Source organism: Strix aluco, chromosome 25, assembly GCF_031877795.1.
Source record: "Strix aluco isolate bStrAlu1 chromosome 25, bStrAlu1.hap1, whole genome shotgun sequence".
NCBI classification, from domain to species: domain Eukaryota; kingdom Metazoa; phylum Chordata; class Aves; order Strigiformes; family Strigidae; genus Strix; species Strix aluco.
The window spans coordinates 8,571,871-8,586,288 of NC_133955.1; the positions used below are offsets into that span (position 1 = coordinate 8,571,871).

The 14,418-nt window shown below is 45.6% G+C and overlaps 1 protein-coding gene across 5 annotated transcripts in view; it reads right to left on the reverse strand.

The window, feature by feature from the left end:
- The window catches only part of LOC141934544 (protein PHTF1-like), a 28,469-nt gene extending 14,479 nt beyond the window's left edge, over nucleotides 1-13,990 (reverse strand). For 3 of the 5 annotated variants that reach the window (XM_074850072.1, XM_074850071.1, XM_074850070.1), the window contains exons 1-6: nucleotides 13,537-13,969; nucleotides 9,356-10,026; nucleotides 2,567-2,704; nucleotides 1,992-2,134; nucleotides 945-1,112; nucleotides 332-440 (exon numbers count right to left, since the gene is read on the reverse strand). In XM_074850072.1, the coding sequence (XP_074706173.1) occupies nucleotides 332-440; nucleotides 945-1,112; nucleotides 1,992-2,134; nucleotides 2,567-2,704; nucleotides 9,356-10,026; nucleotides 13,537-13,954 (1,647 nt within the window). In that variant the 5' untranslated portion in view covers nucleotides 13,955-13,969. Of the gene's footprint in view, nucleotides 1-331; nucleotides 441-944; nucleotides 1,113-1,991; nucleotides 2,135-2,566; nucleotides 2,705-9,355; nucleotides 10,027-13,536 lie in introns of all 5 variants that reach the window. The other 2 variants (XR_012626362.1, XM_074850076.1) reach the window with 2 other exon arrangements.
- Nucleotides 13,991-14,418: the final 428 nt, after the last annotated feature.

A 14,418-nucleotide genomic window follows, 5' to 3' on the forward strand; every position in this document is an offset into this window, starting at 1 on the left:
TGACAGGACTGAGCTTAGAAGCCTCCACATCCTAAGACAGTGTCAGTGTATTAGAAAAAGCACAAACGGGCACATACGACTTCTTAATCCACTTCTAATTGTCCCTATAGCACAGATCATGACTGACAGCACAAACCCCAGCCTGGTGGAAAGGACAAGATGATGGGTGTAGGTCCCTTCCAACTGAACTACTCTATTCTGAAACATGAGAAGGGAAATCGCCCAAGAGCTGTGAACTGGGGACCACCGAGGACGCAAAAGGGGCTGGGAAGCTCTCAGGAGCTGCTCCCAAACCACTAAGAACAAGCTGTCCCTCGGGGAGGTTCGATACCTGTGACACTGGAGGTTCATGCAGGTCCAGCTGAAGTCTCTGCACAACGTCAGTGAAATCTTCAGCATGAAAACAAACCACATCTTTGGTTATACGAGGCTGGTCACTCCTAGAAAAAGATGAGAATTCAAGGAATTTTTAAAGAATTTCAGTTATAGAGAATTACAGCTCTTTCTAGCAGAAAGTGCCATTGAACCAATGACCCACTTCACCTTTACACTGCGCACAAAGCCTCGTCGCTTCTCAATAATTCACAGATTTTACAGGGGTCGGGGTTGGGACCGGCGCTGTTTAACATCGTTGTTGGGGACACGGACAGTGGGATCGAGGGACCCTCAGCACGTTCCCACCGACACCGAGCTGTGTGGTGCGGGGACACGCTGAGGGAAGGATCCAGCCAGAGGGACCTGGACAGGCTGGAGCCCCCTTGGACAGGGCTTTGGGCAACCTGGGCTAGTGGAAGGTGTCCCTGCGCGGGGCAGGGGGGTGGCACTGGATGGGCTTTAAGGTCCCTCCCAACCCAAACCACTCTGTGAATTTTCCTTTTTGAAGAGAGAAAATGTTCAGAATCACGCCCTCCCTACCAGCATAGTTGCATTTCAGTGGCACTTACCACTCCCCAAACTGCACAGCCTTCAGAACACCTACAGCAGCCGTACTCTGCCAGTCAAACCCTTGGCCCACATGGTCAGCGTGAGCTCTTGTTCTGTCTTCAAACAGAACCTCGCGGGGCTCACTGGTTCGAGGTAGGTACTGGAGATTCTTTATTTCGTTCATTGACCTACAACAGGATAAAAAGACATACTAAAAAATGTTTCAGACTACTAAAAAATAAATACTTGTATTCAAATAACCTTAAAATGTTGTGTGCTGCAGGCTTCGAATCAAAGACCAAAGCACTTCCCTCTGATTTTTTTCCTAGGTATTTATTCAACAAGAGATTGAAACAAATACAGCAAAGTACAATTCAGGTCACGAGATCAAACTTTATAAAACAAATCCAATCACCAAAACAAAATTTTTTGTTCACTTGTGCTGGAAGAATTCTTCCAGGAATTTAATGTTATGTAAAAGAGAGCTACTTTAGTAGATGCTGAAGTTTAGTTATTTGGTAGTATATCCAAAAAATCTGCTTGAAATTACAATTAAAACACTCTTCCAATTCTTTATCTCCTAAAATTGGTTCTACAACACACTTTTTCTGAGAAAGACAGCAAGTGCCTATGTAAACCACAGCATTTCCTGAGAAGGCAGAAAGCATTAGAAGTGCTTTAGCACTAAAATGTGACATGAACAGCGTCAGAATCTCTGCTGGTTTAGAGCATTTCACCTGCCCCCACCACCAACTCTGCTCTTTCCGCAGAAATCAGATTAATAAAACAAGTCTCCTGAAGGAAAATGAAAGAGGTGTCAATCCTAAGACAGCACTGACCTAGGACATACTCCTATGAAAAGTAGTGAAATAAAATAACCATCATAAATGAAGTATTTGTCTTTTCCACCAAGCCAGTTTGAAACAGAAACGAAAATGAAACTTAAATCTGCGAATCAGCCTTCTGAAGAACTAGTGAACACAACGTACTTAGGCCTTGTTCTCAAATCTAACACAGGCATGACTGCAGTGTTTACCTTTAATACGGAAAGGAAAACAAAACATTACCGGCGCCGTTTGAATGGCGATTTTGGCATATCAGCTGTCGGGATCATCTGCTCTCCTGGTCTCACCCACATTATGGGACCATCATCACTTTGTGACCTGCACTGAAGTCTGAGACTAGAAAGAGTACCCCAGGGCAAAGTCATCTAAAAGAAAACAAAAACAAAACAACCCACAAAACACACATAACACAAAACACTGGGTGAGATAGAAAAATTAAATGATGCCTTTGGTAAAACTGGTTCAAATTTGCTGTCAAAAGAATTGCACAGTAACTAAAATAAGTTTGAGAGGTAAAATACATTCCAAGCTAACTTTATCAAACTTAGCTTTTAAGGAAGTAGATTATATGTAGTGCATATATATGATAAACTGTACTTAATTTTTTAATTATTCACACAGCTGATTCACCACCTTTCACTTGGGCACAGTGAGGAATGTACCTCAGTAGCCCAAAAGATAAGCACAGCAACAGAGAAAAGACTTTACGGTTTATAATTACTTGGAAAAACATAAAACTTCGGAACTGTTTAAATATCTATAGGGCTCTAACCAAAACATCACAAGTTACTGCTTACTCTGAGAAACGGAGATTCTTCTAACATATCTAGGAATTCTGGGAAGTAGTCCCCAACTTCTTCATCCACTGCTCCAACAAGGCTGATCTGCCGCATGGGTCCTGCTCTGTAGGTTCCACAGCAGTACGTTCGATTGACCTGCGTGGCCAGAAAGGAAGAGACAGTACCACCACTGCTTTAGTTCCGGCACAAGAGGTTAAAATTGATTAATGTAATGCACTAGACCCCAGCTGAGATGACTCTTGGGCTCATCTACACCTATTTCATTAGCGATGCCTTTGGAAATAAGCACAGATGCCATAGGGCATCCCAAAAGAACTCCCCTCTGTATTACCGGCAGGAAATACTTCTGATGTCTGAATAATAGCAAGTTAGTATTTGACTAATTCAGGAACAATTCAACACTTCCAGGCTGACTTGAAAACTCCACCACAAAGTTTTACTGTGACTCAGTCCTTCACCAGCAAACTTAAACCCCACTAATTTGTGCAGTCGACTGTTGCTTCTACATGTCAAGCTGCATGCTACAGGAATACGTGCGTTCGTCACTTCAGTCATGTCCTACAGGTCTATTCCCTGTGACTGTAGGGAAAAATCTACGTGGTTCTGATAATATTGCTATAGTGTATATACAAAATTGGACAAAAAATTGAGGAAATGAGAGGTCTAGCTAGAAATCCAGTGTTCATGTACAACAATTTTAGGATTACCATTTGCAATATAACCTGCTGTCACGGCTGTGGCCAGAAACACTTTAATCTCACTTACAGCTTTTTGCTGTAGCACAGACTGTCCCACTTTCCCAGGTCATCTGGAAACTTTTCCTGCCAATTTCCTGTTCCTGGAGGAGAACCACTGACAAGACTCCAGCCTCGTCCTATGGACTGCAGCTATAACATGCCATATGGCCACAGAGTAGGTTGGATGTAGGTGCAGCAGCTATTCAGTCTTAAAAGATCAGAAATTCTGCCATCATTGGTCCGTTTTGTACACTCAGTTGTGCCTGAGCCCCAGCCTTCCCTCACTCTTCAACAGCCCCTCTACATTCCTCAAGTGGTTCCAGCGGTGAAAAACTCCAGGCAACCTCCACGGCTCAGTGGTGGGACAGGTACAAAGGGCAGAGGCTCACTGGTAAATTTGCAATTTTATAGTCATGTTCAGAAAGTGTGATACCTTTTATAACTCCATTTATAGATACATGTATGAAGCAGCTTAGTTTTATGTTTTCTAGTTTCAAGCTTTGCAGTTTAGCCAACAAACCAGATGTAGTTAAACTACTCCATGAAGTTGTTAAAGGTATATTAGGAGAGGCTAATAAAGCAGGAGTTACAGTTACTGCTGCAATTTTATCCTCTAGCAGCAACCATAGATATTTAGCTCCTTAATTTAGGAGTTTAGCTCACTCCTATTTCCAGAGTCCTCCTTTTTTATCTCTGTATATATGCAGTTGGCAGTGCTGCAATGATTGCACACGCTTACATGTTAATTAACAGCTAAGTAGGAGCCCAAGAGGACTTCACATGTAGCTTTATTCCTCAGCCCTAAGCCAAGCGCTGCACCGCATGGCCTCCACCTGCACAGGCAGAAGTTCACCCCCTAAGCCACCCCCAGACCTTCGCAGCGCAGCTCAAGCACGCTGCCCTCACCTCCACCCAGACCAGCAGCAGCTCAACAAGCACACACCAGCTTTCTGGGTTTGACCACACAGATTTTGAGAGCCAGGCACTAGTCTCGGGGACTGTTAATTCTTTCTGGCTGTTGCCCTACGAGAAAGTCTCCAAATCCTATTAGAACATTACTGGTAAAGGTTCATATCTAACACCAGTGAAGTGCCACAGTGTCACCAGCAAGCTGGGAAGCAATTCAGAGCAGTAGCAGTGGAAAGCTGTGGCACTAGCCTCGTTGTGTGCACCTGCGGGAGAAGTTTGGTCCTTAAGCCAGTTAAATTGCCTGGTACTATTAAAGTAAGTGCAGACAGACTAATTCCAGACAAGATTTGTTCTACTGAAACCACCTGGGGAGAGTCACCAGTATCTCACAGGTGTTTGTCACAAGTTAAAGTGAATTATAATACCATATGCAGTTTTTCCTTGTAATGTTTTTGAAGGGAATGAAAAACTAGAAGCTTTAACATTATTTTTTTTAAACACACTGGAATGAAATGAAAAAATAGAAAAGAATTCAAGAGCTATAAAGCAGACACTATAAATACTTTCAGGAAACCTTGGATATCAGTGTTTTGCTAGTTTTTAATAGAACTTAAATACATACACTTGAGAATTAAAACCAGGACATGTTCACACTGAAAATATGTACCAACTCACAGCAGTCCCCAGCAGGCTGTAGTACACATCTCAAGCACCTCAATCACAGGGGAAGCAGTCTACTAGTTTAATATGCTGCAAAAAATCCCTTCACATATAGTTTCTATCTCATCCTTAACTCCTGCAGAGCAGCACAAATACCAATACCACTGGTTAGGTTAGTGGCCTCAAGAACATGGAGTATGCCAAGACCTTGGGTGTAATAACAAGCACGTTCGTGACCATCTAAGAGAGCAGGGATCTTACTCATGGGACAGACACGAAACCACCCAGCTGTAAAGGAAGACCAAGTAACCTGCTTGCTGCACCTTCTTGCAAACTCCCTTGACCTTTCATGTGCCAAGTGCTCCAGATGCACTCTTAACAGTGATATTAATTTCACAGCCATCTTCATGAACCCCTCTTTTCAGAGAAGAAAGATGAGACTATGAAACACTTGAAGTCACTTTGCTGCATCCACTAGGACCTTTCTCAAAGTTTCTTATTTTTGTTTAAAGTTCAATTCTTGTTCAGGAACTTAACCTGACTCATTCCAGTTTACATGGCTGTCAAGTTAATAACTTGTTACCACAGCACCTTCACTGCTGTAATTTGTTCACTAGCAGATCACGGCCACCTCCACTGCTGGAAAGGGACCACTCGGGTTCCTGTGCCCTTTCAAAAGGCCAAACAGTTATCACTGTCCTACACCTCCCCACTCCAGGCAGCATCACGCTCAGTGAAGTTATAGGCATCTTTAAAATTAGCTCTTCATGTTCACAGAAACATGAATGACGTGTCCATCAGTGCTTCATAGGCTTGAGGGAGAACAGAAGCGGACAGCGTCAGTGTTTCCCGTAGAAGTTACAGATCTGGTATTTGCATGTTACTGAGGTAACTGAGGCCCCTGGCTCACGAAGGGTTAAGCAAGCAGTGTCCCGCTGCAGGGTAAGAGGAGGGCTGACAGATGAGGCATAAGCTTGAGACAAATGAGGTTAAGTTTCACAAGTTTCTCTCTCCTTTCAAGAAAAGCATGAATCAGTCGATAGTGACGGTATTCTAGTACGTCAGGTCAGCTATAAAACCAACCATGCAAACACTCTGCTGCAAGGAAGCAAGAACACAGGAAGGCTTACTTACTGTTTACACCAGGAGGAGGGAGGGAGGGAGGGAGGACAGCGTGACCCGCCCTTACAGCAAGGGTCATGTGTTTGACTAAAACCTCTCAGATATTTCAGTAAGACCATCAGGCAGTATTTATATGGCTTAAGTGACAAACCAAATAAAGTTTGCAGTACAGATACACAATTTCTCCATTTCATACTTTGATAGCTTCTGAAAAAAAAAAAACAAAAAACCCCAACAAACTTGCCCTTCCAGAATGAGAGACCTTTTCCTAGGAGTAAGAAAACTTAAGATGGGGCAGAAAACCAGTGACATGGTTCATTAACCAAAGCTGTCAGGAATAGAGTAACCTTTTCTGACAGTATGTTGCAGGATTAGGAAAATTATTATCACCTGTTGGCTGCTTCTCCCACCTCCTGCCCAGAAGCAACAGCAGCTTATGCAAAACCTGCTTCCCCCAACTCCCTCCCCGCCTGTTCCCAGAACCCCCCCTCCGCCCTGACACCAACTGCTCTTCGGGCCACACCGAACGCATCAGGCAGTTGATCAGTTGTTTCTTGGAAAGAAAGCAGAAGTGGTTTTTCAAATCTAGATACATTCCAATTCACTGAGTAGACCTAGAAGCAGTTGTACTGAAACAACTGGTAGGGAAAAAAAGAGTTCATTCTGGCTGCACTGCTAAGAACTTTCACACCGAAGTATGGCCTTATGTGAAAAAAATACTGCTCAGTGACTTGCATCTTGAAAGCTCTTAGTCCAAGTGAATAGCTCCAAACTAAAGCTTAGCTTTAGCACTACACTATTACAACAAATGACCCAGAGCCAATGCAAGCAAAAAAAAATCCAGAGAACACTGAAGCTTAATTATTTTAATAAACAGAAACCAGACAGTTATACTACAAATACACACTGGAGTGTTTTGTTATAAATGTTGTTTACATTGTCCTCACTGCCCTGAGAAAGGAATTCACCTTGCAAGGGAGTTACTTATCTCTAGATTTTTATGAAGTCTTGCAGATTAAAGTCCTTAGTTTGAATTGGAGACACTTCCTACTAAAATTCAGTTTGTCTGAAAAGGTACACAAACCAGCTGAATGTTGTACAAGCCAAAGGTCACATTAACCTTCAGTTCAGAGATCAAATTTTGATTCCTTGACAGCAGGTCTCCAGGACTCAAGAGTACCTAATGCTGACATCCCCCTGCCACAGTCTGGTCCAGTACCGCAAACATGCTCGTGCATACAGAGGCTCAACCAAGAATGGAGGTGACTTAATATCAGTATTACACACCACAATACTGTAACTTGCTTAATCTGCAAAGGCTTAACTATAAAGTGCTTTTGTATTGCAGAGTTTCTCATACAGGAAGGTCCAAAAGTAAGGCTTAGCCAATCTGTTCGTTCCTCAACAGTGCTGCCAGGGAACAGCAGTGAACCAGCCAGGCTTACCCTCCCCGTGCTCCCTGAAGCAGGGCATTTCACCCTTCTCTATTTAAAGATAAGCCAGCTTGCAAAACTGGAGTTTTAGCAGCATGCAGCTACTACAGTTGAATCCACCATTGGTTTAAATGCATCCTTAAACTAGATACCTTACCACCATCTACATTCTCTGAAGAGTCCCGTGTTAGCTGTTTTACGGGTCGTGACAACTGCACTTTACCTTTGCTCAGCACGTGAACTGCACCAACATACTTCAGCCGGAGAGGATTAACCGGGTCATGCTGAAGCTGGGTTTAGAGGTGTTTTAGACCAACTGAACCTTATGTCACGACTCCGTCTTAATCAAGTTCAGACAGTACTTAAAATAGAATTAATTGGAATACCAGCAGGGACTATAACCCAGCGAAGCCTCTTATTTATTACCATACATTCCTCACGTGTATTTATAGTAGAAGCTATTCCTGGTCACAAGACGGAGACATTCACCAAGAAAAAGTGTAATTGTGAAATACCCCATTGGCACTGTTTAGCCATTTTAGGGGGTCACCACATGTACTCAAAGTAAATTTGGATGTAATCATGATGCCAAAGAACACAGCTAAGTCGCTAACACAGAAGATTACCACCCAACCCGTGGCCAGGTTCCCCACCCGCAGAGCGCAGGCGTGTACCACGCAGAAGCCTCCTTTATGCTCAGACTGTGCACCCCTGTGCAGCTCTGTCAGCACATAAACCAAGAAATAGAAGCTGGTTTAAAGTAAGTGCTGCAGCAGCTATTCATTGTCAAACAAATTCATAAGCTAAGTGTCAGAATTACTCATTTAATGGTGTCTAGGGTAAATGCTGGAAGGCATCAACAGGCTCCACAAGTGACCATGCAGCAACTTCCTGCAGAGCAGTAACTGCAAATCTTGCTTATAAGCATTTGGCAAACTCTGGAGATCTAGACAGCCCATCCACAAACATTCCCTTTTCAAAACCTGTTGTTAAAGAAGGTCTGTTTCAACAGTCCTGAAGGACACTCCACTACCGAGTTTCAGGTTTTTCCTTCCAACAGGTGAAGCAGTAAAAGTAATTAAGGTCTTGAATAAAAACTTTGAAAGGAATCAGCAGTTTGAATCTGTTCTCAGACTAGACTAAGCAGGAAGAGGTTTTATTCCATCGAAACTGATCTAAACTGTCATGTCGCTGTATGTTCACAGATACTGCTAAGCTTGATCACAAGAGCCAAACACAAGGGGTTTTCACATGGGAATCTCGAAATTAGCTTAATTACTGCTGCATCCATTTAAATTACATGGAGATACAGTTGGAGAATCTAAGATAGTTTAAGCCTACTGTGAAGTCAAGGTAGTGTATTAAATGAAAGGCTTTTTCAAAGGCAATCAAAAAGATACTGCAACCAACTTTCTAAAGATGGAAAGTTTAAACACCCAGCATCAGCTACTGATAGAATTAAGATGTTAAAAAAGCTGATTTGTTGAGAATGACATACTTGAAACCTGGAAAGTAGTGTCACTGCAAAAAACCCAAAACAGATCTACTGAATAGAAGCAGCAGTGTTAGTATTTGCAGTCTATACAACTCCTAACACAGACTTGTCTGTTGTTTTGAACAGTGTCAGTGTTCTCCCAAGTTTAGAAGATCAGCTGAAAGTCTGCACGAAGACCAGTGCAGATCTTCCTACAGGTCACGGTTAGCAGCGTCCGAAACGTGACCCACCAACTACCAGTGGGCACCAGAGCGCTTTAGGCAGAGTCAGGAATGCACAGCACAGCAGCAGTAGTCCCGACATCATCCTCCTTCATCTGCTTAGGAAAAGCCACTGTGCCTCACCTGTTTTAGGCCATCCCTGCTCTGGATTAATGAGATTAATCAAACCTAGGTGTTGTGCAAAGTTTATGCCTTTAAACAGTTCTTACCTGAGAGTGAAAGTTTGAAATTGTTGTCGTTTCAATGTCCTTCTTGCCCAAAATTTCCATTTTCACTGGAGTGTTAGGAAAGTTAAAAGCAAAGTAATCCAGGAAGTCTGGTAAATAAGCAGCTGCTCCATGGACTATGGCTAAAGCATAGTAAGCTGCATTTTTATCATTTTCACTGAATGACAACGCAAGAAACTCTTCTGCAAATCTCTCCATCTCCACTGGAGACAAAAATGAGAGTTCGTCCATGTAAGCGTGAAGGACCAGAGCACCGCCATTGGACTGATGTTCTTCATGAATGAAGTTACTAAATTTAGTGCCAGTTTTCAAGAAGCTGCTGCGAACAGAGTGCTCCTGGTGCGTCACAAACGGCGTTTGTACTCCCTGGGGTATTCGATACTCCTGCATACCCAAATTCAGTCTGCAGAGCTGCTCATCCTTCAGATACCTGAAGGATTCCTTGTTCATCTCTAAGTTATCACACTGTCCTTGAGACAGAGTCTCTTTGTCAATGCGAGTGAGTCCAGCACACACCGTCTGCACTTCTTTGTTGTACATCTTCAGGCGTTTTCCCCTCACATCTTCCCGGTGTTTCTTTTTCTTTTTTTTCTTTATCTTCTTCATAATAAGACTGTCAGCTCGCTGGGTTTTGCCATTTTCATCTGGAGTTTCTGCAGCAACAATAAAGAGGAGATTAGAGTTCTACAGTTGCAGCATATTCACCCAAGAAGAATCAAGACCTCTCATTTGCTAAAGCTATCTATTCCCAGAAGACTGACCGACAGTCACACCTTGACCTTCGACTCCCATGACTTATACAACAAAAAAATGCAGCACATCCAGTTGTTATGCAAAGAAATCCCTGAATTAAAGAAATTTTCCAAAACTCAAGCTCAATATTTTAGAAGTATTTCAATTTTTAATATTTATTACAATATCTTTAAAAGGAGTCCACATTTCAGAACATCTATAATTAAGTACATTAATAACTTCTGACATTTAAGGCAGTGCCATGCAGGGGAAGAGGATAAACAAGTATGTGTAACATTTAAACATTAAGACTTTGATTACAGAACACTTCCCTGATTTTGGATACACAATGCAGGAGCAAAACAGAGTGCAGCTGAAGAGGTACAAGCATTATTGACATTTAAAGGTAAAAATACTTAGAGTAGTTCGGTTTCTGGCCAAAAAACTGCTTATCTTTCGTATTAAAGCATCTGAATCACCACATCCACATCTTCAACTATCTTTTGCTAGTCTTACCCCATTAATTCCGAGCTAGAAGTTAAGAGGAGGTTGTTTGGTTTTATTTTTTTTTAAAGGTCAATCAACCTGTAAAAGGCTAAAGGCTAAGAGATAAAATGTAAAGAAGTAGTTCTGTTAGGCAAAATGTAATAGTTTAATTGCTCATCTTTTAGAAATAAAAGCTAATTCAAATAATTATTTAGCAAGTGACAAAGGTAGTTAGAAATCTTGATGGTCCAGCTGTTAAAAAATCCAATTGCCAAGATTTTAATCTGCCTGAATCAAAGAACTATTTCATGCCAACAATGCACAGAAACCTCCAAGAGCCGTATTCCCAGGGTAGCTGCGGGGATCAGAAAAATCTGCTGAAGGCAACACCTGACTAGAAGAAGCAACAGCCTCAGTTTTTCAGTTTCCCACAGCACAGGGAACTTTTTTCCTTTTTTTATCTGCAAAGTTACCAAGTTTGTATTCGCTCTTTATTCTCTTGCAGTACTTGAAGTTAAAGAAAAAAACATGTTACACTGATTTACTGGAAAAGGTGTAACGATAAATACATGCAGCTTCAAGTTACTTGGTCTACCCACAGTATTTAACTGTATTGTTACTAGTTTGGTGTTGGAGCTCTTTACTAAAGATCGTTGACCTTCATAAGAGCCCGGTGTAACGAACAGAATTACTCATGAAGCAAAGAGAGTTAATTGCTTAATAGTAACTTCATACAATTGTCTTAGGACCTGAAATACAAGTTTTCACAGTACTGCTGTTAGCCTTTACAAACAGCAAATGCCCTTATTTTTGTATTACAGCTAGGGAAACTGGGAAAAGAAAGGTGGTATCACTTGTTTTGGTAAGCCAACTGAAACAGTTCTTTGCATAAGCTTTTCTGGAAGCCTCGGAAGTTACGCGTGCATAAGCTTACTCAATCACCAGGCTCTCAAGTACAGATACTGCTTTACTAACTGCAGTGAACGTACTAATCACACAGAAGATCTTTGTTCTGGGGGGACCAGAGATTCCAAGATGAAACTAAACAAGAATTCCACGCCACTGCTGAGCTGTTGGGACTACTTCCCTGTAGATCTTTCTAAGTTAATTTTTGGTTGTTAGAAGTGTCTTATTGTAAGCATTTCTAATTTTAGATATAGTCTTAAAACCTCAGATGTGCACTAGTTTTAATTCAGAGTCTCTTCCTGTTGGAAGATATTCCCTAATAGCAGACGTACACCCAGCACTCTTTGTATTTTGGAACTTCCAGTGAACACTGGTCTATTTTCGGGATAAAAGCTATCCTGGCTGCTGCTGCACCCACCGAACACAGCAGAGTCCCACTATGCAGTGAGAGCAACCTCTGTATTAAGTGAAGCTTGACAGTGACATTACGGTAATGCGTGACAATCTTGAAGGAAATATCGGTTTAATTATTCCTTTAAATAAATGGAAAACCTCCAGTACCTCAAACCCAGAGAAAGCTATAGCCAGGTCATCAAACCATGGGCTCCCACAGTGAGGCAGAGCAACAGCAGTGTCAATCACTCAGCTACTCTGAATCTATCAGACATCACATAACTGAACACACCAGTACCACTATTAAACGGCAAAATGACTGGAGATGTTCACTGTCACCTGTGGCCAAAGATATGAATAATACAAAGAAATAAGCAGTTTAATTAGATTATAGAATTAAAAACTGATAGTGAAAGACAGGAAAAGAAACACAGCCCCATCCAAAACCCACTACATGTGCAGTCCGGGACAAGTACTGAAGAGCTTCAGACTTCCAGTTAGCAAACAGCTTTCCTCTGAAATCCAGAGGTGGTGAGTTTAAGTGTTTCAGCCTTCGTTAAAAGGCCTCATTTGATTACTGGGTTAGAACTGACACACAGTGACGCTCCCAGTCTACAAAGATCTACTACTTCTGTAGTTTTATCAACATTTATCAAGCTAAACTTTGACATTTACAATCCAGTAGCTTTTACAGTCACTATTCAAACACAATGGTTTAGAAGCATTAAGCAGTAGTGAAAAGTCTCTCCCCGTAAGAGTTTTGCCCATTCTTAAGACAGTACGACCTAGAGTTTACACTCTATACCTAACTTTTCTAAGTACATGCATCTATAGTTTCTTTGGCACAATACCTCCACATACGCTCCTGAAGCATAATTCACAACACAGTATCTTTATTACAGCAGCTTCTGTAATTGCTTTTTATCTACGTTGCTCTCACCAAGAGGCTTTTTACTATCACAAATTGGTGTGCAGAACCAAAACTGTCATTCTGTACTGTTAAAAAAAAGAGACACCCTCACTCACCCCCCAAAATCCAGAGGCGTTTTGGCCTTCCTATCAGAGAAAGCCCGGGGCACTTATTAAAAAACTACAGCGAAAAGCCCCAACAACCCAGCAGCTCCTCGGTTTAGCACACACTACCGCAGGCACAGCAGGAAGGACGCCTCACCGCCAGCGCGCTCGTGTGCGGAACCTGCCAGGAGAGCGACTCTGACGAGCAGCCCCCGAGCCAGAGCAGCAGCGGCGGAGCCCCCGCTCCTCGCCGGGGGCCTGCGGCTCGGCCCCCCCCGCCCCATCGCCCCGGCTCCGCGCTCAGCCCCAGCGCGGGGGAAGCGTCGTGCCCCGCCGCGGCAGGAAACAGCGACCGGGGCTGCCGGACCCGCGGGCGGCTCCCGCTGCCCCGCGCACCCCCCCACGGCCGCGGGCATAGCCTGGGGGCTCCGGGCGCTTTCCTCGGCTCCCGCCTTCGACCGGGCGAGGCCGAGCCCGAGCCCCGCCGAGGCGGGCGGCGGGCGAGGCCGCCGCCGAGGGACGTGGCGGGCGGGCTCCGGCGGGCTGCCGGGGCGATCCGAGGCGGGCGGCACCGGCCCGGCCGCGCGGGCGGCGGCCGCTCGGCCCCGCTGCCTTCCCGCCCCGCTCCTCACCTCGCTTGCCGGGCCGCCCGGCCGCCCCGTCCGCGGGGCTGCCCCTCCTCGCCTTCTGCGGCTGCCCGGCGGCCGGGCGGCCGGGCTCGGGGCCGGCGGCGGGGCGGTGCCGGTGGTGGTGGTGGCGGCGCTCCTCGAGCGCGGCGGGCGGCGGCAGGCTCAGCGGGGAGAAGGTGAAGAGCCCGGCGGCGGGCAGGCCGGGCAGGGCGGCCGGGGGCAGCGGCTCCGCCGGGCCGGGCCCCGCCAGCAGCTGCTGGCTCAGCCGGGCCCGCTTGCCCCCGCCCGCCGCCTCGCCGGGAGGGCCCCGCCGCCGCCGCCCGCTGCCGCGAGGCCGGCCGGGCCGGTCCCCCGAGGGGAGCGGGGGCGGCTCCTCCGGGGCCCGGGACACGGCGCGCACCGCAGCGACCTGCGCAGCCATTTCGCCGTCTCCCTCACACACATTTAAATGGCCCGAGCGCCCAGCGGCAGCTGCGCAGGCGCCGCGCGGCGCCCTCTGGGAGCGGTAGTTCGGGGCGGGGGCGGGGCCCGCCCAGAGCGCCTGCGCGGGGCGGCCGCCGGTCACGTGGGCAGGGGCGGTGCGCGCGGCGCCGCCGAAAATCGCGGGTTGGCCCCCGAGCGGCGGACCGGCCGCGCAGGCCCGTAAATAAACTTTATTCTTATGGTGTTTCTCGCGCGTCGTAAAACGCCTCCTCGGTTAAATAGCGGCCGCGGGACGCCAGCGCGACCTGGGGGCTCGAGGCGTGACATGGCGGCCTCGGGCCTGCCCCCGCCCCGGGCGCCGCCCCCAGGCAGCGGCGTTGTCAGCGGTACGGTGAGCTCGGTACGGTGAGCTCGGTACGGTGAGCTCGGTACGGTGAGCTCGGTACGGTGAGCTCGGTGAGG